Below are 24,873 nucleotides of genomic sequence, written 5' to 3' on the forward strand. Positions count from 1 at the left end.
TCGAAACAGCTCCGTTAAGGTTTTCTTAAACCATGTTCTTAAATTCCGCAGCCATGATATTCTCCTTCTACCGGGTCCTCGCTTACCTTTGACTTTACCTTGCAATATAGACTGCAGCAGGGAGTAACGGTGCTGATTTCTCATAACGTGTCCCAGATATTGCAATTTTATGCGTTTGATCGTAAACACAATCTCTGGTTCCTTCTTCATTTTTTCTAGAACTTGCTTGTTCGTGATCCTTGCTGTCCATGATATTCTTAGCATTCTTCTATAAAGCCACATCTCAAATGCTTCAAGTTTTTTAATAGTGGTGTCTGTAAGCGTCCATGCCTCCGCCCCGTACAACAACACAGAGAAAACATAGCATCTCAAATGTCTCATTTTTGTATCTAGGGATATGTTGTGACTTTTGAAGATGGCGCTCATTTTGTTAAAGACCGTTCTTGCCTTTCCTATGCGGCACTTTATTTCCTGTACATTGCTCCACTGTTCGTTTATAATAGTTCCCAGGTAGCAATACTATTTTACTCGCTCTATCTGCGTCCCATTAATGTAAAGATGAGCCCCATTTATATTCTCCTTGCTGATAATCATTTGTTTCGTTTTGTGGGTATTAATGTTTAGTCCGTACTGTTGACTGTACTCGTTTATTCTGTCCATTAGCCTCTGAAGTCCCTCTAAACTATCTGCTATCACCATGGTGTCGTCGGCATATCTAACATTGTTTACTCTTTCACCATTAAGAAGGATGCCTGCGTCTATTCCGTAAAAAGCCTCGTTAAAAATTTTCTTTGAGTACATATTAAATATCAACGGCGATAGGATACATCCCTGTCTAACTCCGCGTAGTATTTTTATGTGATCTGTTTCTTCTCCGTTAATTTTCATGTATGCGGTCTAATTTCAGTATAGTTCTGAAATTATTCTGAGGTCTTTGTCATTCAGGTCTGCTTCTTTTAAAATGTTTCTCATCTTTTGATGTTGAACTCTGTCAAATGCCTTTTTATAGTCGATCAAGCACGCGTATACGTCGCAGTTAACGTCCCTGCATCTTTGAATTAGTACCTGTACTCCGAAAAATGCCTCTCTGGTACCCACTGCGTTAATGAAGCCGAACTGTCTGTCCGATATTTGTTCCTCGCACTTCTTAAAAATTCTTTCATGGATGACTCTAAGAAACAGTTTCATAATGTGGCTCATTAGGCTGATTGTTCGATATTCTTCGCACTTTTTAGCCCCCTGTTTTTTAGGTATCGCTATGAATTCTGATTCTAGCCATTTATCAGGGATGATTCCTGTATTGTATATTTTATTGAAGACATCCGTGATCCAATTTATTCCTTCTTCCTCCAAGAGTTTTAAAAATTCAGCTTCGATATTATCAGGCCCTACAGCTTTCCTGATTTTTATCCGTTTTATTGCTTCTTCTATAATCCGTCCTTTGATCTTGAAAAAGTGTCTCCAAATATATTCTCCATTTGTCTTTCATCTCTTGGGTGTCAATGATTAATTTTCCATTGGTGTCTATGAGTTTCATTTGTGTTCTCTTTTTAAAAGTACCCGTTATTTCTTTTACCTTTTTGTGTACATTAAATGTGTCATGCTTGGCTTGTAGTCTTTTTATTTCTTTACATTTCTCTACAGCTTCTTTTTCTTTAGCTTCTCTTATTTTTCTTCTGATGTAAGCCTGCATTTTTTTTATATTCATCTTTATTTCCTTTAATTAACCTTCTGCGTTCCATTAAGTGAAGGATTCCTGGAGTCATCCAAGATTTCTTCTTTGTTTGGTTTTAGCAGATCTTGTTTAGTTTTCTTAATTATTTCTTCAAATTGATTGATTTCTCGATGGATGTTATTTTCTTCTTTTAGTTGTTTAACTTGGTTGTTAATATATTCCCCCACTTGCTTTTTAACTTCCGGATGTTGCAGGGCTGTCATGTCGTAGTTAGGTCTAGACTTTTTCTTTATTGTCTTCAGTCTCACATCCATGACTCCCACTCAAGGTATATGGTCAGATTCAATGTCCGCTCCTGGATATGTTTTGACAGATTTAAAACTGTTTCTGAATCTTCTATTTACCAATATATAATCTATCTGGTTTCTAATTACGTTATGGGGTTTATCTGCTGGTGCCTTCAATGTATACAATCTCCTCGGTGGTAGTTTATAAAATGTGTTTAGAACCACTAGCTTGTTATCTTCTGCGAATATTTCTAGTTTGCCACCTCTTTCGTTTCTTTGTACTAACCCAAAAGGTCCGATTAGAGACGTTTTCCATTCGGTCCCAAGTTTTGCATTGAAATTCCCTATTATGATGCTGACTTCGTGTTTAGGTATTCGTTCTAATATATTCTCTATGCTTTGGTAGAGAGTCTCTACTTCCTCGTCGTCTTTATCTGCAGTGGGAGCGTATATTTGTATTATGTTTACATTCACTGGATTGGCTCTTATTTGCAGTAGTATTACTCTGTTGGACACTGGGACAAAATTTAAAATACATCTACTAATTTTTCTTGTTATTATCACACCAACTCCGTGCTCTAGTTTTCCATCTAGTGACCCTGAGTAGAATATTCTGTGATCTTTTTTGTCAATGCTTCCTGTTCCGGGCCATCTCATCTCGCTTATTCCCATTATGTCAATGGTCATTCTTTCCATTTCCTGAATGGCATTGTCTATTTTTCCACTCCTTGCCATAGTTTTTACATTCCATGTGCAAATTTTTAAATATTGTGGTTTTGCTGCTTTTTCTTCCCCCCTCCCCCGGAGATCCGATTGGGGAACTTACTCCGGAATCGTATTTGGTTGTGAGCATTACCATATATGATCTTATACTAGGACTATTCAATGGAATCTTTAATGTAGTGGTTGTCCTCGGCCTTCTACATCCTTATGCCGTTGAGGATCCTTCGCCTTTAGGGCCAGTTTCCCAACCCTCGGACAAAAGAGTGCCCTGTCACTTACCAGCTCATCCGCCCGAGGCCGTTGGCCAGTAAGTGGGGGATTGCTTATTCCGGCAATCGCTCGGTGGAATTTTCGCCATATCTGGCTACCCTCACTTAGTTTAGCCTGCAGACCAATGCAGTTGCCCGGGGTGTGGCACGTGGAGCCATAAGTGAGAGTTAGCTGTCTTATGAGGACCAGTTATCAAGAACCATCTCCCGTCTATGACGCTCGATGTGGTCGTTCCGATAAAAGTTGCTACCTCTATAACACAACTCTACACCCCTGCCTATGTGCTACAAATGTTACCAAATAACGTACATACCTTATCAAGGCCCCTTTACATTGGCGATACACACAGCAAGACTCTCTCTGTCTCGAACTTTTCTTCTTCTTAATGTGCCTATCTTCTAGAGATGTGGTCGACGACATTAACCCATCTTATTCTATTCACAGTAGCACGAAATAAATCAGTTAGACCTGTCCACTTCCCAAGATTAGCCAGCCAGGATATAATTTCTTTATCTTTTCCTAATCTCTAGCTAGAGGATAGTTATATTACTTGTGTCGTATATATAGGAGACCCTCAACATACGTCGGTAGCACCACATTTCAAATGCCTCTAATCGTTTTATGGCATCTTTTATAAGACTCCAGCTTTCTACTCTATAGGATGGACACTAAAGACGTTACATCTAAGAATTCTTATGCGTCTATTGATACTTAAAGATAAGTTGCAGAGAATCTTCCTAAGGCTGTTGGAAGAGCTTCTGGCTTTTTCAATACGAGTTTTTATTTCGTAGCTATGATCCCAAGTATACTTAATATTGCAGCCCAAATAGCATACTTTTCCACTATTTCTATTATGATTATGACTTTAATTTAATACAAAACGTAAAATGTTTTATGTAAAATCCTATTATTCTGTTATTTTGTCAAATCCTACTATTAACTATTCTGCTGATATATTTATTTTATTTAATATTTCGTTAACTATTAACTTTATTAAAGGCATTTTATACAAAAATTCAAAAGTATTGATGTTTTTGTCTAATTTTCTTTCGTTGACTGGAGTAATTGCGTTAAATCTGAATTATGAAGTTGATTTGTAAAATGCGATTACCTCGAAAACTGTTGAGTATTGAAGTTATTAACAAGTATACCTTTTTTTGTTAAAATAATGTATCTTTAATATTTTTTATCGCAAACACCGATAACTGAAAGAGCAAAAAAGTTAAGTGCAAATGTATGCCACATATGTGGCCTATATGGCGCCCTCTAACAGCTACATTAAAGTATGGATCAAATTATAATTTCTGATGTTTAATAGTATTTCCCTGTATCTTTCTTAATATCAACATTTTATAAAAGAAATTTGGCTTAAATCGTAATATTTTAAAGTGTAGAATCTACGGTTTCTCTTTGTACAATTACTTAAGGACCACCCTGTATATACTTGACTCATATCTTTTATCTTGTAAACGGGTTTTTATAGACCTTTCACGCTACCGGCAAAGATTGTGTCATCTGCATACCTGAAATTATTCAGACGTTTCCCATTGATAATTATATCCCCTTCAATGTCTTCCAGGTCCACATTAAATATCTCTTTTGAGTACAATATTAATAATAAGTGGCTATAAGGCTTACTCCTATCTAACATCTTGCTTTATCGGAACATATTCGCTTAGATGGTTGTCTGTTGTCGCTGAATTAGAACTTGTTAAGCAAAAAGTCGTGTCGTTTTACATAGAGCATCCCTATGCGAAACTGTGCATGTGTCAGTTGTTCCTTACATTTTCTATGGATTCTTCTGTGAAAGAATTGTGAATTATTTTAAGGAAAGTTTTAGACAAACGACTAGTCTTCTTCTTCTTCCTTCTTGTATGTAGGCTTTAAAGCCTGTTTTTTCTTCAATATTAGCCTCCTAAATTGTTTAAATTATCGCACCATCTTTCTCTTGGTCTGCCAATACTTCTTCGCCCATTTGGTGACTTATCTCGTGCTAGTAGTACTATCCTATCGTCTGCCATTATACTAATGTGTTCGTTCCACTCCTGTTTCCGTTTTTTCACCTATCCATTTATGTCTTCTATGTTGCATGCTCTTTTTATGTTTTTGCTTCTCTTCCGGCGAACCAACAGACTTCTCCCTGATATTCGTCGAAGTATTTTCATCTCTGTTGTTTCTAGTAATCGTCTCGTTTTAAATGTGTCAGGTCTTGTCTTGAAGTCTTGAAGAGATCCCGCCGCTTTACTTGCTTTTAAGCTTTGTTGTCGTACTTCTTTTTCAACATCTCCGTAACTAGTTATATCTATTCCCAGATATCTAAACCTTGATTCCTGCTTTATTATTTTCTCATCAATTTCGATTTTATATCGTAGTGGGTATTTAGATGTATTTGGTTTTTTCTGTTGATATTATTATATTGCATTTTTTGGCTGTTGTATTGAAGATGTGTGTTTATCTTTGAAGTTCGTCTTCTGTCTCGGCGATTAATGCGGCGTCGTCTGCATAACATAATATTTGGATTTCTTTGTTCCCCAGTCCTGTAGTAGTCACATTAAGAATAAAACTAAAGATCATTAAAAAACACATACAGAAACAAATTGACGTGAGAAGACTGAGTGAACAACATATAAAAGAGAAAACAATAGTAAACATCAAAGAAAATTTACAAAATATAGAGAAACTGAATAGAAATACTGATAACATAGACCAAAAATGGGAGAATATTAAACATGCCGTAATGCTGACAGGGAGAGAAAATTTAACACCGAAAGAAAGGAAACATAAAGAATGGATGAATGAGGAAATACTACAGTTGATGTGTGAAAGAAGGGTACACAAAACAAATAATCCGATAAGATACAAAGAAACAGATAAACTGATAAAAAAGAAAATAAGAGAAGCTAGAGAAAGATGGCTAAGTGAGCAATGCCAGGAGTTGGAACAACTGGAGCGAAAATATGACTTTTTTAATGTACACATAAAGATTAAAGAAATGTCAGGAAGGAGAAGAACAACACAGACAGGACAGATCAAAGATACAGATGGTTTACTCATAACAGATTTACAAAAAAAAATGAATCGATGGACAGAATACATATCACAACTTTTTGATGACAAAGATAGACAAGAAATCTCAAACGAATATACAGATGATACAGGGCCTGATATAATCAGAGAAGAAATAGATTATGCAATCAAACAAGCGAAAAGTGGTAAGGCCCCCGGTCCTGATGAAATTCCCGTAGAACTGCTCAAACTTATGGACGATGAATCTATTAAAATACTCCTAGATCTATTTAACACAATATATAGAACTGGAATAATACCTAGGGAATGGCTCCGTTCGACCTTTATACTACTGCCAAAAAAGGCAAATACAAGGGAATGCAGCGAATATCGTACGATAGCTTTGATAAGTCATGCTCTAAAACTGTTCCTGAAAATAATTCATAATAGGATCTATAGGAAATTAGACGTAGACATTAGTAACACTCAGATGGGATTCAGAAAAGGGCTGGGTACAAGGGAGGCTCTGTTTGCAATGAACGTTCTCTCACAGAGATGCTTAGACATGAACTAAGAAATTTACACCTGCTTTATTGATTTCGAAAAGGCCTTTGACAAAGTACAACATGAACCACTAAGACAAATTCTAATAAAGAAAAATATAGACAGCCGAGATATTCGAATTATATGCAACCTATATTGGAATCAAACAGCAAATGTGAAGGTTGAGGGTAGGCTAACAGAAGAAATTCAAATCCGTCGAGGAGTCCGGCAGGGATGCATCTTGTCGCCACTTTTATTTAATCTGTATAGTGAAGCTATTTGTGAACAAGCACTCGAGGAAGAAGATCTTGGTCTGATAATAAATGGTGAGACGATCAACAATATAAGGTATGCTGACGATACGGTTCTCCTAACGGGAACGCTAGTAGAACTACAACATCTCGTTCAAAGTCTCAATATATACTGTAACAGTTACGGCTTGAAAATTAATTTGAAAAAAACTAAATTTATGGTAATCACGAAATCAAAGAACATCAGAGCTAATCTTGTAATAGACAATACAACGATTGAGCGTGTGTCCTGTTATAAATATCTAGGTGCTTGGATCACAGACGATACTGATCAAATAAAAGAGATTAGATGTAGAATAGAAATCGCTAGATCAGTCTTTAATAGAATGCGCAAACCCTTTTGCAATCGTGATATCAACATAAAGTTACGAATACGAATGCTGCGGTGTTATGTCTTTTCTACCCTGTTGTATGGAGTAGAGGCTTGGACACTAAAACAGTTGACCACAAAAAACATCGAAGCTTTCGAGATGTGGTGCTATAGGCGCATTCTCAGAAAATCATGGATGGACCGCTTCACTAACACGCAAGTACTCCAAACTTTAGACAAAAGATGCGAACTTTTAAAAAATATCATGCAGGGCAAAATTAAGGGCAAAAGAAGGGTGGGAAGAAGAAAAATATCGTGGCTTCGTAATCTACGTGAATGGTTCGGGTGTAGTTCGATTGAACTTTTTAGGCGCGCTGCTAACAAAGTCGCAGTGGCCATGATGATTTCCAATCTCCGCTAGGAGTGGCACGAGAAGAAGAAGAAGAAGAAGTTCCCCAGTCTGTAGCCATGACCTTTACGTACTGCTTGTATTATTTCATCCATTATTATATTAAAGAGAAGTGGGCTTAACGAGTCACCCTGTCTGACTCCGCTGTGTACAGGTATACACTGTGTTAGTTTTCCATTTATGTTTCCCTGTATTCGATTATGGAAGTAGATGTTTTCGATGGTTTGTATAATTGTACTCGATGGCCTTTTTGACTAGTTAAGCTAATAATTCCATGACCCTCAGGTTTTTTGTATAAGGTTTTTAGGGCAGAGTAATTAAGATAGACCTCAGCTACGCTTGTGGTATTTTACCTGTATTATAGATCTTCTATAGACTATCGATGTAATCCATATTGACCATAATTTTAATAAATTTCGAGTTAAATACACTTAATACACAGTTTAAACACTGCTACGAATTCATGGTTAGAATTACTATAGATATTTAGGTAAATTGCTTTAAATATAGCTTAGAGTGTAGCTATGTGTCTATTTTCTATGTTTTATTCTGAAACAACTACCTTTCAGAAATTTTTTTAATCGTATTTAGCTTTTTCTCTTGTGCATGATCTGTCTTTTTAGAATATGCATCTTAGCATTTTACCTTTTTACAACATTTAGGTAAGTGTCAGCTTTATTCAATTCTATTAACTAGTCCAGTTAGAACTTAAATACTTCAGAATTATATGTAAATATATTTTAATAATATACGTATGTAATATAGATCTTTTAGTTTATTTCCTGAAAATCTTACAGTCGACTTTGTTTATTTTGTCTCATATAAATTGATCAATTTTAAAAGTTTCACTTTTGTTTTTACCATGTTTGTAGTAATAGTATGGACACTTGCCATTGTATTTAATGGTGTAATTAACTAATTTTAAACTGTGCAATTTATATTTATGACAAGCTGTCCATCCTTTGAAATTGTTTTGCTGGACTACAAACATGTCTGGAGGAGTAATAAAAACAATATTTTAACAATTTAACTTAACTGTTGAGACATCTTGAGAACCCTGAAGCCAGCGGGGACAAATGAGCTAAATCCAATTTAACCTAAGTAATATTTTTTCACTAATTTATTAACACCCAAATAAGTTTTCACCACCAAACCACCTTTATTGGGAGCGATTCTGTTGGCTCATGGCTCAAGCTAGCAGAATTTAGAAAAAAACTTTTTGCCGATTGCATATTTTTTCACCCATGTTTCAGTAATTTATTACCAACCTAAACATTTTTCATCACCAAATCATCCTTAAGGGAAGCGATTCTGCTGGCTTACGGTTAAAACAAGCAGAATTTAAAAAAATGTATATAATATACCACAATGTTCTGCTAGGTTTTTACGAATTTATTACCACCTTAGTAATTTTTACCCATTAGCTACCCCTTATGGAAAGTCTATAGTAAATAGAAATCGAAAAGTCGCCCATAGAACTTGTGGAAAAATATGTGTATTTGGGTCACGAAATAAGGTTAACGCGAGATAACCAAACATGCGAGCTACTCGCATAAGAATAAGTCTAGGTTGGGCTGCTTTCGGAAAAATGAGAGACGTATTTAAAACAAATATACCGATCCATTTAAAAAGAAAAGCTTTTAACCAGTGCGTTCTACCAGTCCTCACATACGGAGCAGAAACCTTAACTCTCACAAAAACATCAGCCGAAAAATTGAGAAGGACACAACGAAAGATGGAGAGATCAATGCTTGGAATAAGCTTAAGAAATAGAATAAGAAACGAGGAAGTTCGTAGACGAACCGGAGTGGAAGGCATTATCGAACATATTACAAGGCAAAAATGGAGATGGGCAGGACATGTTGCAAGAATGAAAGACGACAGTTGGACAAAAAAATTGCTTGAGTGGAGACCACGGGCTGACAAGCGAAGCCGAGGAAGACCCCCAACTCGATGGACCGACGACCTCAAAAGAATCGTGACCAATTGAATAGCAGAGGCGCAGAACAGAAGCAGATGGAAAAGTCTAGAGGAGGCCTATGTTTAACAATGGACAACTCAGGGCTGATTGATGATGAATGATGATGATGGAAAGTCAATAATTTTGTTGGATAAAAATTTAAGGGGAAAATTATTTTTTTTCAAATTCACTCTCCTCTAATTATAACTGAAATAAAAAAGTGTTTTTTAAATTTTTACTAAACTTTAACCACCCTGATAATCTTGCACCCCTAAACCCTAGGGTTCTGCTAGGTTTTTACCAATTTATTACCACCCTTGTAATTTTTCACCCTCAACTAACCCATGTGGAAAGTCAACAATTCTTAGGTTAAAATTTAAGGTGATGAAAAATCTATTTTTACAATTTTACTGTACTCTATCAATCAATAATTCTGTTAGGTTAAAATTTATTGCGAAATTTTTTTTTATATTTCACTGTACTCTGCTTATAATTGAAATAAAAAAGTTTTCTGGTAAGTTTTTGGTACACTTTCACCACCCTGATAATTTTCCACCACTAAAGCAATTTATTTGGAAACGTTCTAGCGTGAATAGCTAAATATTCGAGATAGCAGCATTAAAAAAAAATATTTTTGAAGTACCACAGTGTTTTGACAGGTTTTTACAAATTTATTACCACCCCATTAATTTTTCACCTCTTAACTACTCCTTGTGGGAAGTCAATATTAAGCTATTAAGCGGAAGCTCCAATATTAAGCTAGCTAATTCAAAGAAAAATTTTGAAATACCACATGATTCTGCTCGATTTTTACTAATTTTTCGCCTCTCAACTAACACGTAGGAGCTTAGGCTAAAATAAAATAGTATATTACTTTATGAGGCGGAGAAGCATGACTTTTCTTGACGCGCCCGATATTACGCGCCGAACGAAGTGAGGCGCGTAATAGAGGGCAAGTCAAGAAAAGTCGCTTCTTTGCCGAATAAAGTATACTATTTTTTCTTCAAACGTAGCAATTTTCAACCATAAATAGTACAATTCATACGCTATTTTTACTCGAAATTAACTGTGACAACTATCAAAGTCGTCTAGATGTTAGAAATTAAAATAATTAAGTCGTCGGTGGGATTCGCGTCATCCTGGTTACAGTTGTTTGACAGTTGTTTGCAATTATTAAAGACAGCTTATTGTTCAATATTGGATAATGCTCAAAAAATTTTAAACCCTCATGATTCGCCAACATCAACATCAGTATCATCAACAATTACCAATGCGTATCAAGAGTCGGGAACATTTTTGCACGGTTTCAATTTTGAAAATGTCTCATTAACTAATTGTACTTTTAATATTACTATAAATAAAAATGATGTTTAATTGTTCTTAATGACATTTGTATTGTTGCTTTGTGACATGTTTCATATTGTTGCCATGACAACATTTTTCCCTCCGCCGTAAAGAAATGGGAAAAAAACTGCTGCCGGCGGAGACATCAAACTTTGACAGGATCAAGTTAGATAAGTAATGTCATCATTATTTGACGTTTGAAGAAAAAAAGTAATTTTTAAATACCACTGTATGCTACAAAGCTTTTCCAATTCATTTACCACCTTCACAATGGTTTACCACTCTATAAGAGGCTAATAATTCTGCTAGGTTAAATTTAGAACTGACAAAACAAAATTATAAAAGTTATTTTTAATAATTTTTTTTGTATTGTACTTTTACTTCAACCTTTTACTATTTTTTGTTATCTCCATATTTTTCACCTAACATACTGGGCATAAATTCCTCCAAACAAAAGTGAAACATGTATATACGAATTTATATTTTTTATTATATAGTTTTTGATAATTAATTAGTTATAGTGTAGACCGATAAATGAAGTGAGTGTGTTAATATATAAATTACAAGGATAATTTAAAATTGTTTGCTTTATTTACTTTTATTTGCCCCCATATTTTCATGAGAAGTGTTTATCAATTATGTTTGTATCGGCCATTGTATGTCGTCACAGTTTTAAAATGTCTTAACTATAACTAACAAGGGAATCCCCGAATTGCAAAGACTCGCTTGAATAAATCTTCTAGCAAAAGCTGCTATCGCTTTGTTGATTTAAATTGCCAAATATATGGCCTAGGAGGACAAATTCGTTAAACTTCCCGTGCTCAAATCGGTATCAATAAAGTGTTATGACTCATTTCGGCCTATCCCAGCCTCATCAGACACTTGGGCTGATACAAATTCAAACTCGAAAAGTCCAACGAATTTCTCCCAAAATTTCACCACAGCAGTGATTAGCATGCAGAGGCGCCACCTTCTTTGGCGGCCGAGGTTGAATTTGTATCAGCCCAAGTGTCTGATGAGGCTGGGATAGGACGAAATGAGTCATTACACTTTATTGATACCGATTCGAGCACGGGAAGTTTAACGAATTTGTCCTCCTAGGCCATATATTTGGCGATTTCAATCAACAAAGCGATATCAGGTTTTGCTAGAAGATTTATTCTTTTATACATTTTGCATATAGAGGACAGAAAACGATATTATTATATCGTTTTAAGAAATGATGCCTACCGAAGCAGAGGTCGTTTACCAACATGTTAGACTGATGGTCTAAAATGTCGCCATTGGAATTGGATGCAAGCGGCACAAGATCGAGTACAAGCCAAAATTGAATTATATATATATATATATATATATATATATATATATATATATATATATATATATATATATATATATATATATATATATTGATTTATAGTATTTAATTATATATATATATATATATATATATTTATATACATATATATATATATATATGTATATATATATTTATATTTATTTATAATATTATATAAATATATATATATATATATATATATATAACTAAATATTTTTAAGTTATCCATTGCAATTTGTATAATTATACACTTTACCCTCCTTTTATATTGCTTTATTTTAAATGATTTTCTGATATTTTACAACTTCCCAGGTAGCTCTAATATTTAAATATTTAGATACATTATATCTCTTTGTACAGACCAAGTTTGAGAGTTCGAAGAATATTTCTTGATTTAGTTTGAAGTTTAAATATGATTATAGTGATTATAGAATCTCACCTAAACCAAAATTTATTACAGTAATGTCTTTATATAAATTTAGTCTTCATAGACGTAGCAGTTGAGTTTTCTTACGATTTATTATACTATGATATACCTATTCTATTCAAGAGACAAAATTAAGCAAAAAATTGAATTGTGTGTTTTCCCAAGCGTCTACAAATTATACATCCATAAAATTAATCGTACAAAGGAAGTAATTGATAGACGGATTCTATCTGAACAAGCAGAAAATGTTTGTTAATTGTCAATCAACTACTTTTCTAATTTTAATAGGACTGTAATTAAGTAATTGTCCAGAAATCTTTGTTAAGGGAAATAAATAGTTAAAAGGGATGTAAGTGACTGACTTATTTCCATAATGTTATTATTATATGCTATCTTTGCATACTACACAAACGATTAACGGTCGTTAGTCGTTTTAATTATGTCTATAAAACGCACCACTGACTAGGCATTAACGTTTATGTGAATATTCGGGTGGAAAATTTTAGCCATTTCCATTTTTACGTGGATGGTCTGGTGAACATTTGGAGAATGTTTATATGAATATCGAGAATTAGTTAAATGGTAATTATCGGTGAAATTTAAAACATATTTATTATATACTTGACGTAAATTTCGCTGTGTTGTGTAATACAGGGTGGTGTCCAGAAACTCTCCTCTAGAGTTCTTTGAAGATTGCGCCTTGTAATTAGTTTTTTTAATACCTCCAGAAAGCTTCTAGTTAGAAAAACGAAAACTGGTACGATAATTAATCATCCAGAGTTGAATCGATTTCATTAATTACGTATTTCTATTACCGGTCATGGGCGTTCGTTTTGGGTAGGTCAACGGGTATTTTAACGCATAAGTTTTTTGTCTTTAATTTTTAAGCATTAGTTATAATAGAATATTAAATTTGTAGGTATTTTAGTACTAGAAGGTACTTTTACTTTCACTAATGATGAAAAAAGGAAGGTGGCTGGAAGGTACAGGAAATAATTATTAGATTGAAACCTGAGAAACAATCAAATAAAATGTCATCATATCGCCAATATCGTTGTTACAAATGATTTTAAAATTGTTTGAAAAGCTTCTATTGAAAAGATTAAACCTATAATATACCACAAATGTATTATTTTACGTAATCAATTTGGGATTAGAAACAATCACGCAACAACAGAGGATGTCAAAAGAATATCTGATTAAATAGAAAAAACACTAGTGGAAGAAAAACCAAAAGTATACACTCAATGATTACTGAAATCGTATATTAATTACAGAGTGTTAAGACTATAATATGAAAATTGCCACTTTAATTTGAGAACAATAAATGCTGAAGTACTTCAGGGTAGTGTTTTGGGTTAATTATTTTGTCTATAGTACAACTATGATATACCAGTAATACCAGCATAACTGCTACATTTGCTAATGGCACAAGTTGGCTGTTGATAATGATGAATTCAAATCAAAAGAAAAATTGCAAGAAACTCTCAACGTGGTTAATGTATGGACCAAGAAATGGCCTAAGAAATCACACTCAATGGGACCAAATCAATAAATGTAGAGATCAACAAAAAATACTTAAACGATAATTGAATTAAATGGCACCCGTTATGTTATATGAAGAAATTACTTTGCATGAATCTAGATGTGAGAATAAGATGGAATAAACACATCAACTACAGTTTGAAAAGACAGATCTCTCAAAATTCAGCTGGAAACTTATTCTGCGAAGCTCTCAGAGTATCTGAAGATAGAGACCAATGAAAAAAAATTGTTAGGACTATTGAAAGAAAACTTAGAAACGACACATCAGATTGAAAACAAAAAGAAATAGATATATGCACCATAAATACAACTATAAATACTTGTGCAAAAGAAACAAAAATAATTATATTAAAAACATATATGTACAACTAGAGGAACATGCTGACTGCCAAGAATCTAGAAAACTTTTCTCAAAAATCAAGTATCTAGCGCAAGAATTCAAACCGCAGACACAGATCATCAAAAATAATAGTGGAAATACTATAACAAATAGTAGTGTCGGTCGTAGAGTACTAGGCTTGAGGATCGAAAAAATACTAGGCTCGAATACTAGGGTCCAAGTCTATGGTCCGGTACCTTGCTCAAGGCTGGGCGCTGCTCGTTGACGGTGAACGGTGGCAGTTTTAAAATATTGCATTTATTTTACTTGGCGATGATAATATGATACCATTCTATGATCCGAGCGAGGGTCGGCGCCTCGTTATGACACACTTAGAATGAAGTAGGTACTAAGAAGGAATACTGTAAATGCTTCCTGGTGCGAAAAAATAGCGACCTATACAGATACCTGAGTATGGAAATTGAGGAACACCATTGGGAAGAGCTCAACAAACATTAATATTAAGATTATTAATAGAAAAAAATTGCTCGTTAGTCTAATTTTATATAAAAAATAGTTTATATAAAGTAGTAAATTATTAAACACATCCAATTTTTTGTGATGCTCGGGTAAGTTCGTGTATAACAATAATTACTTGGCGTTTTAATAAAAAAATAATGTTATAGCATTGTATTAATAGTAATTTACGGTAAAAATATTGTTTACCGGCATCTTGTTAAATTAATAGCCAATCTCACTTACACTTCTCAATTTATCCTTAATTTTGTCTCTAACTCGGTTCCTAATCAACTCCTAACACATAAATTAACATTTCCGGTCCCCGTTGCTGATAGTCAATAATCTTCTTCTGTTCAAACAGGAAGTCGGCGACGAGTCCAAGTTAACTCAGAGCTTTCAGCGGATCAGAGACCTTGTAAGGAAAAGGCGGATGGCAGAACAAAGGGAAAACGAAAACAACTCCAGGTTGGAACAGATCGTTAGGGAAGTTATGCAAAGACACGCCGAAGAGGAAGCATTAAGAGCAGGTAACGGATAGCTAGTTTATATCTGTGACTCTGAAAGTCATGTGTGCTTTGTTTTTAAAGCTTTATGTGTGAGTTTTTAAAACGGATATTTAAATAGCTCTTATTAAGGGTTTATTACGTGTTACTTTTTTTTTTCGGGATATTGTGGTAATTTTTAAGAATATGTAAAATGGAGTTCACGTAAACTACTCAAAAAGGATTACAAATAAGCTACAGGCTATTTGACATTTATTTTAAAATAATAAATAGATATGTTCTTGTCTTTTGTTTATTCCAAAAGTAATTAAAAACTACTTGTAAAAGACTAAAAGCTTTAAATTTTAAAATTAGTAACAAATATACAGGGTTTTCCATAACACTGTATTTTATCAAAGATAGGTATGTTTTTTAAATGCCGTAGGTATATTTTATTTTTAATTTAAAATCCACTTTAAACATTTAGAAGATAATTCAAATGATCTTTGAAGGAGAAAGTAACATCATTAAAGTAACGGAATTCTAATAGACATATAGGGTAGCAGGTGGATACTCCTCTGCGATCCCGGCAGGGAATAGATATACTTTAGGAATAGCACACCTGCCCACGCGAGCTCATGGATTTCCCCAGCCTCCCATCCCAGGGGAAACCATGACAAAACCTAAAGAATTCCCATCTACACTCTTTATTTCCACCACTTTTAAACCAACTCTTAAATTTTTAATGAATAAAAACTACAAAAGATATTTTCCATGAAATAAAAAAATACTAAACGGCCCTCAGTCTGAGTTGGAATAGTTTTGGAGCAGAGGGTGCTAAGAATCCCCGGAAAAATCAAGCTACTATAAAGAGCGACAAATTCATATTACTTCATAGAATGATAGAATTGTTTCAGGCCAGAAGATGAAAAACTCCTTCTTAATGGTACAATGCAGTCATTATTTTATAACAGAAGCAGTGGGACCTAAAAGATCTAAAAAACTACCATCCCATCAGTTTTCTCTCACACATATATAAAGTTTTTACAAAAATTATTAAAAAAAGACTAAACGCTAAGTTAGACTTCTATCAGCCTAGAGAACAAGCTGGATTTAGATCGGAATACAGCATTAGCGATCACTTACTAGTGCTAAAGAACCTGACAGAGAGGTGTGCAGAGTCCATTGGCACTCATATTCGTGGACTACGAGCATTCGATGCCATAAGCCATCAGAAAATGTTAAAAGTATTGAAAGAATGCAGAATAGATCATCGCTACACTAACATAATTAAGTATATCCACCAAAATGCTACAGCTAACGTAAGACTATCTGAACAAGAAACAAATAAATTCTGTATACAGCGAGAAGTATGGCAAGGATACACCATCTCTCTAAAGCTATTTACAAAGTTTATAGAACATACTTGTAACAAGGCACATCTAAACGAGCATGGTATCATCATAAATGGAGAGAAGCTCAGCCATTTGAGGTTTGCACATAGCATCGTCCTTATAGCTAATCGTATGGATGATGCAAAAATAATGTTATTTTTCTTGTAGTGCGTATACGTTTCGGACGTTGGTTGGAAAAAAAATTTCAGCCAGGAAATCATTCCCTTTGCGAAGGTTTAGAAAAATAATGTTTGAAACATATCACCTTCCTTCGAGGTCAAACTAAAGATTAATATAAACAAGACGCAAATAATGACTAATCTGGGGATAAATCAAAATATTGCTGTTGATGGAAGGGATATTGTGCAGACTGGATCGTATAAGTATTTAATACATGAAATTCGGTTGGTTCGGCAGAGATAACCAGATATGTAAGCTCCCACGTAGCATAGGATTAGCCTGGACAGCCTTTGGTAAATTAAACTTTGTATTTAAATCAGACTTATCCATATGCCTTAAAAGGAAAAATGTGTGATATCTGTACTCACTTATGGAGCGGAAACATTAGAACTCACAAAAAAGGTAGTAAATAATCTTCGCATGACTCAGAGGGCTATGGAGCGTCAGATTTTGGACGTCTCTCTGAGAGACCAAATTCCAAACGAAGAAATACGTCGTAGAATAAAAACAACAGACGCTATCGAAAAAATCACGTCGCTAAAATGGAATTGTGCTGGACACTCGCCAGATTATCAGACAACCGATGGTCAAAACGCATTATTAAGTGGAGACTAAGACAAAAAGCACTACGGAGCAGAGGACGTCCTCTAACCAGATGGACTGACGACCTGAAGCGTGTTAACGGTAACTGGATGCTAGCCACACAAGATAGAGACAGATAAAACAGCTGAAGGAGACGTATTTCCAGCAGTAGACGCATACAGGTTGATTAGTGATGATAAATAGGCATGTAGACATAAATATTTACGACTTATAGACGATACGGCATCTATAGCAACAACTTAGGAGGTTATACAGCATATATTAGACAGCCCTGACGAAATGGATAAACGTTTTGAACTTAAAATCAACAGTGCATAGGCCAAATTCATGGTACTATGTCGATAACCCATAATCAATATTACCTTGATAATCCACGAAAATACTATAGAGCGCCTATCATGAATTAAATATCTGAACGCCACGATCAGCAAATAGTAGGATTACAATTACTACTCTGACAGATTATTAAAAATCACCATTAATTTCAATTTTAATTTTGTTCAGTAAGATCTGAAGTTTTCTTGCTAGATTTCATGATCTTCTCTAGCTTATAGAATAGCTTGATCGTCAGCGAACGTGCCTATCATGTCTTCTTCAAGATCTGCAATATCATTGGTGTATATTATTAGGTAGAGCAGCGGTCTCAATACACTACCTTGCGGTACACCTGCTTTGATTTCTTGTAGCCCAGAATAGGCCACCTTCTGCTTTACTCTGAATCTATTTAAAATTTAAAATTCCAATAATTTAATTATTTAATTTCATAATTTGTGAATAAGGTCCTTATGTCATTCTCTATAGAAAGCTTAAGCAGCATCCCGAAAGACGGCTAAACAAATTTTCTTTCTTTTTAGTACTCTTTCTAAAAAATTACTTATTTTATGTATTTGATCCAAAGTCAAATGACTTTCCCTGGAACCATACTGATAAGGTGGTATGAGTTTTTCTGTCGTCTGTTATTGGTTTTAATCTTTTTAGCAATATTTTTTCATATAGGTTTGATAATATAAGCAACAGAGATAATAAAGCTTCATTCTGTGGATAACCTGGCTTTGCTATTATTATGACCTCCGTAACTTTTCAGTAAATCGGCACATGCTATTAAGTGATTTTTTAAGGTTTTATTTCTCCTGTTACCAGATCGAATCTAGGCGCATTTCTAGAATTAATATTTTTGGACTACTTAAGAAGCAGCAAATTTAATTTACATTACATCTTAGTAATTGTTAGTCAGTTCTTCAAGGCCATCTTCCTTGTTTGGTTGGAATGTTCTTTTTTAATTTTCTTTAAAACGTTCAGCTGTTTGTTCATTGTTTCTCGCCCTGCTACCGTCTGCATTTTTTATTGGACGGTTGTGCATGATGGGTCTTTTCAGTTTCTAAGTAGCCTTCCATAATGAATAGTCAGTGCTTTTGTCATACATCCATTCGCTAAGGTAAAGTCCAATAATTGTCTATTTGAGTTAAAATGGTTGGTGTCTTTTCTCATACTCAAGCCACACCTTTTGAGTATTGCTAATATCGTAGGTATACATTCTGTTATGTATTACTCGAAGGAAGATCTTCAAAACGTGACTCATCAGACTTATTTTCCGATAATCACTGCATATCTTTGTCCGGTATTTCTTTGGTTTGATATCAACTTAAGCCAATCAGTTGGTAATATCCCAGTGTTGCAAATTCTGTTAAAGAGACCACACATTTTGACCCAAAAACTTCGGGTACTTAGCATTTAGCACTTACTTTATTTTGTGCAATTTGTATTGCCCATATAACCTCACTTTTTGTTATAGGTGCACTTTTCATAGCAATCGGTGTACAGCGTCCTACTATTTTATCTTCAACTAGTTCTGAAATGCAGTTTTTCCATTCTTTTAACTATTCATTAATAATCAAATTCAAAGGGAAACAGCTGTTTCCGTTTAATTTCGGTGATCTCTTGTGTAGATGAAATGTATCGTGTTTCTTTTCAGAGTGTTTAATTTCATTACATTCTTTACTATGAAATTGTATTTTCGCAAGTCTTACCTGCCTGATTATTATAAAAATCCTCTTGTATTCGTTTTTATTTTTATTACTGATTTCTCTTCTTTGGTCCATAAGTCTCAGGATTTCGTCTGTCATCTACCCTTGTTTGCTTCGTGTTATACTTCGGTTAATTTTGTTTATTAAACGATTTTTAATACATTTTTAATTCTTATCCAGAATATCCTTATTTCTTTTATCTTTGCTTGATCTAAACTTTATTTTTTGTTCTAATACACTGGTTATTTTTTTACGGTATCCTTTGACATATATTCTTTATCAATAGTAACTGTTTGCTTATTAGTTAAAAGTCCTTATAACTCTTTTCAATCTTAATCTTATTTTTCCTACCAGAATATTGTGATCTATTGGTACATCATAGTCATAAGTCATAGTCATCTTTATTGATCCTTTAAGACATTCAAAATAAATGTATAGGATACGTCACTACAGAATTTGGTATAAAAAACATTAATGTGTATAATACAATATTCACAGTGTAAAAAAAAATTGACAAAACATAAAATATATAAAATAACATTTTTACAAGTAAAATATGAAGCTATTGCAGTTTGTCCTCAAGATATTCATTAATAGAATAATATGCTTTTCTTAAGAGTAAATCTTTAACATTTTTTTTAAATTTAGAGATAAGTGGTATTTCTTTCACAGTTTTTGGCAAATGATTGTATAAGGTCAGTCCCATATATCTGAAGCAATTTTGAAATTTGGATGTTCTGTGTTTAGGAACTCGTAAAGATTCAGCACTTCTTGTATTGTAGTAGTGATTGTCTGAATTTACTGGAAATGAATTGATTTCCTCTTTGACATAAAGTAAACATTTATAGATATATAGGCAGTAGAAAGTTAAAATTTGATGTTTAATAAAAACTGGTTTACAAGACTGTTGATAATCCAAATTAAAAATTTTACGGATAATTTTTTTTTGGTTAATGAACACTTTGTTACTATCTACTGAGTTTCCCCACAAAATTACATTGTAGCACATGTGGCTGTAAGCAAGGCTATAATAAACGTTCATTAATGCCGAGATGGGTAGTGTGTTTTTAATTCTAGATATAGCATAAAAAGCTTTATTCAATTTCATGTTCACTGAATTCACTTGCTCTGACCATTTGAGATTACAATCAATGAATACACCCAAAAACTTTGTAGAGTGAGTGGAAGATAACATATTGTTTCTATCGTGGATGGTTAAGATATAGTCATATTTAGATGAGTTGTATGAATGAAAATAAATAATTTGCGTCTTGTCAATGTTTAATATTAGTCTGTTGGTATTACACCAGCGTATATAGCAGTCAACAACAGTCTTCATTGTCATTTTTAATTCCTCTAGTGTACGTGCAGAGACTATTAACGAGGTATCATCAGCAAACATTGATATTATAAGTGCCCTTATGTGATCTGGTAGGTCATTAATAAAAATTAGGAATAATAATGGTCCCAGCACGGATCCCTGTGGTACTCCTTTATTTGTCGTGTATGGTTCTGAGCTTGATTCTTTCATCTTAACAACACTCTTCCTGTCACTTAAGAAATTTATTATCCATTCTAGAAATATCCCTCTAAAACCAACGTTATATAATTTATTGCGAATAAATGTTATGTCTAAGCAGTCAAAAGCACGTGATAGATCAAAAAATAGTCCTGCCACGTGGTTTCTACTATCTAATTCATCATAAATACGCTCAAACAAGCTGCATGCAGCCGTGAGTGTTGACTTTTTTGATCTAAAGCCGTGTTGGGTTGGAGTTAATAAATTGTATTCTTCTATAAAATTTAACATTATGTTGTATACAACCTTCTCTATTACTTTTGAAATTATGCTAAGGACAGATACTGGTCTATAATTTGAAATATCATGAGGGTCATTCTTTTTGAAGATTGGAATAACTTTTGCCATTTTAAATATGGATGGAAATTGGCTGGTTGTTATTGAGAGATTAACTAAATGGGTTAAAGGAATCGATATATGATCACTTATCAGTTTTATTATTTTTACAGATATGTTATCAATACCAGTACTAGGCTTATTTTTTAGTTGATCGATTGTATTTTTTATTTCAATTGGAGTTACGGGTAAAAAGAAAAATGTTTTGTTACACATTTTTGAGGTAGTACAAGAAGAAGGTGACGATGTGCCAAAATGAGTTTGAAGATTGTATTCTGTAATTGTAGCAAAATATGAGGCAAACGAATTAGCAATATCACAAGACTTGGTAATAATTTTATTATCATAATGTAGAATAATATCAGACCTGTTCTTTTGCCTACCAGTTTCACTGTTTACTAAATTCCAAATTGTTTTTGGTATATTGTAAGATTGATTAATTAAGTTACTATGAAAGTTTTTTTTAGTATTTATTAATAGAGAATTATATTCTTTTTTTGCCTGTTTATAGGTATCTTGAGACTCGAGACTCCCTATATTTTTTGCTATCCAGTGTAGATTTTTTAGTTTTTCACTAGCGTGTCTTACCTCATTTGTTACCCATGTAGCCTTATTTGTTTTGTGTGCTTTATACCGTGTTTTTATTGGACAATATAAATTTAGATTGTAATCTAAAATGCTAACAAATGAATTTGTGGCATATTCAGCATTCAATTGTGAATAAACTTCATCAAAAACTGTAGAAGAAATCCCTGCTTTAAACATCCGCATATTTTCATCTGACATATCCCTGTAACTGATGGGTTTTTTATCTTTTTTCGATACTTTATTGGCTTGAAAATTAACACTAAGTGAAAATACTTTATGGTCACTGAAGTGACCCTCGAACACATTTGATTTATAAAGATGTGGTTCGATATTTGTCAATATGTAATCCAATTTTGTAGATGATGTTTTACCTACTTTATCTACGAAAACTCTTGTAGGAGCCTCAGATGTGACTCTCAAATTATAACCAACTAAAAACTCATTAAAAGATTGCTTATTATTAGACATGACAAGATAATCAATGTTTAGATCCCCACAAATATAAATATCATGATATGACTTACTGCATAGCTCCAATATATTATGTAATTTACACAGAAAACTCTGAACTTCTCCTGATGGCGAACGATAAACACTAATAACACAAATTTTCCTATTGGCTATAAACAGAGAAATCGCACAGCACTCACACACCATTTCTTCACTTAAGTTAGAGACATCTAATGTTTTGAATTTAATATCAGTTTTGATGTAGATGATGGATCCTCCATGGATATGGAACTTTCGACAAAAATAAGCGGCGATGTTGTATCCATTCAGGGTCATAAATTGGATGTTTTCTTCAGTACACCAATGTTCTGATAGACAAATTATATCGGGTGTTTCCTGCAATGTTAAGACTTCAAGTTTGAGTAACTTATTTGTCAAAGATTGAGCATTTAGTTGCAATATTTTTAAACAACTGTCTGGTGATGATAAAAGTAACGTTTCTCTTGGATTTACTTGACTAAAAAAGAGTCTGTTCTATCTTCTCCAGTTGACAGACCTCTATTATGATGCTCTCGATCTAAGAATCTTCTTCCTAACCTAAAGTTGTTCATTATTTGATTTTAATAGATTATTGTTATTTAATAATAAATTGTATTTATCATCTTTTTCGGCTAACAGCCTTTTTAACCACTGATTTTGCACTTGGATATGTTTTCACTGTTAATACTGAATTTCTTTATCTTTTAGTTATACATATGAAGTCTATTTGGTTACGAATAAAACGTTCAGGTGTATCTGCTCTGTTATCTATTATAGTCTCCATCTAGCACAAATCTATTACCTATGTAGCTAATCAATATGATTATTATAAATATTATCCATGTTAATCACTAGTCAAATGTTGGCGTAAGGGTATGGTTTTCACATTGACACATATAAAACCAAACGATAACGTGCATTTTCAATTTACATAATGGGAAAATGAGTGTGAGTGGAAATTGATTGCCGTTTTTTTATTAAAGCCACTGTTAATTATGAGCCACAAACTAAACCGCCCTACAAATCGTTCAATCGCGCAGATTTCCGATTTGGTTAATATTTGCGAGCTGGACGAAAAAAAGGTCGAATACGGATTGACATAATAGATGCTGAGAATTTATTATGGAGCAAAATACTTAGTAAAGCGGTAATAATAGACATAACACACAATTAAATAAAAGAGTTTTGTGTAGTAAAGCAGATTTAATAGTTTAAAAACTAATAAAATAATGTATGAAATATAAGTTTTATGAAAATTTTTAACTATAAATTTCCGCTTTACGTGATCTAAAGGTCATGACAACAACAAATAAATTGTGCTTTGCTTTTATTTGTAAATTTCGAACTAATTCAATAAATAAGTTCAAAATGTACAAATTTTAAATTCGCAGGAGTATTTATGACCAAACCGTGTTGTACGGTTGCAATAATGTGAAATTTTTAACTTGTTCAAAGATACAAATGTTAAGGTTAAGGGTTAAGGTTAAGGAAATGCGAAGGGTTATTTCATGCAATGGTTTATAAGTCTGAAAAACCTAATATTTTAACACAGAATGGGATTAATAGACTAGTACAATCTACACAAGACATAACTAGTTTTCTAGTAGAAAGATGGGTCGTCGATTTGGATCAACTTTAATTTGTGAACTACACATCATTCGCGCAAGGTTGTTCTTCCACCTTATACAGATTGAACGAATTTAAAACGGAACATACGAAATCAATGTATTTCGGCTCAACTCCGCTCTAGGTGGTTGGCCAACAATAGGTTGTCAAATAATTATATTATAAAAATCCAATACTTCAGCGGGCTGCTGGATTCTGAATTCATTCAAGAACAAGTCAAAACTCCACCCAAATAGGTTGCCTAGAATCACTGTGAAAACTAGACTACACAAGCAGTTATTATGCTGTCAAACCACTTATCGCTTCCTTATAGTCCAAGAGATAGAGCCGAAATTTTGAACTGATCAGTAATATGACATTTCTCTATTGGAATATATTCATTGTAACTGGGTTAAGACTTTGCCTTACAGGCGGACGCCCCTCGTGGTACAGGGGGTGGCTATACAGGGATGAAGTTGTAATTTTTTTCAGAAAAATTAACGATCGATAATATGGCTAAAAATTTGCCCAGAGTAAGATCTTGGTATAACCAGACGAAATCCCAAAGGGCGGACGCGAGAGTGGATACATAAGGGGTGGCGGACA

General features: G+C 33.7%; 1 protein-coding gene across 2 annotated transcripts in view; it reads left to right on the forward strand.

Moving 5' to 3' along the window:
- Positions 1 to 24,873, forward strand: part of LOC140442012 (sodium channel protein 60E-like) — a 285,972-nt gene that overhangs the window by 161,514 nt on the left and 99,585 nt on the right. For both annotated transcript variants that reach the window (XM_072533045.1, XM_072533046.1), the window contains exon 16: positions 15,349 to 15,514. In XM_072533045.1, coding sequence (XP_072389146.1) covers positions 15,349 to 15,514 — 166 coding nt within the window. The remainder of the gene's footprint in view (positions 1 to 15,348; positions 15,515 to 24,873) is intronic.

Source organism: Diabrotica undecimpunctata, chromosome 5, assembly GCF_040954645.1.
Source record: "Diabrotica undecimpunctata isolate CICGRU chromosome 5, icDiaUnde3, whole genome shotgun sequence".
Classification (NCBI taxonomy): Eukaryota; Metazoa; Arthropoda; class Insecta; order Coleoptera; family Chrysomelidae; genus Diabrotica; species Diabrotica undecimpunctata.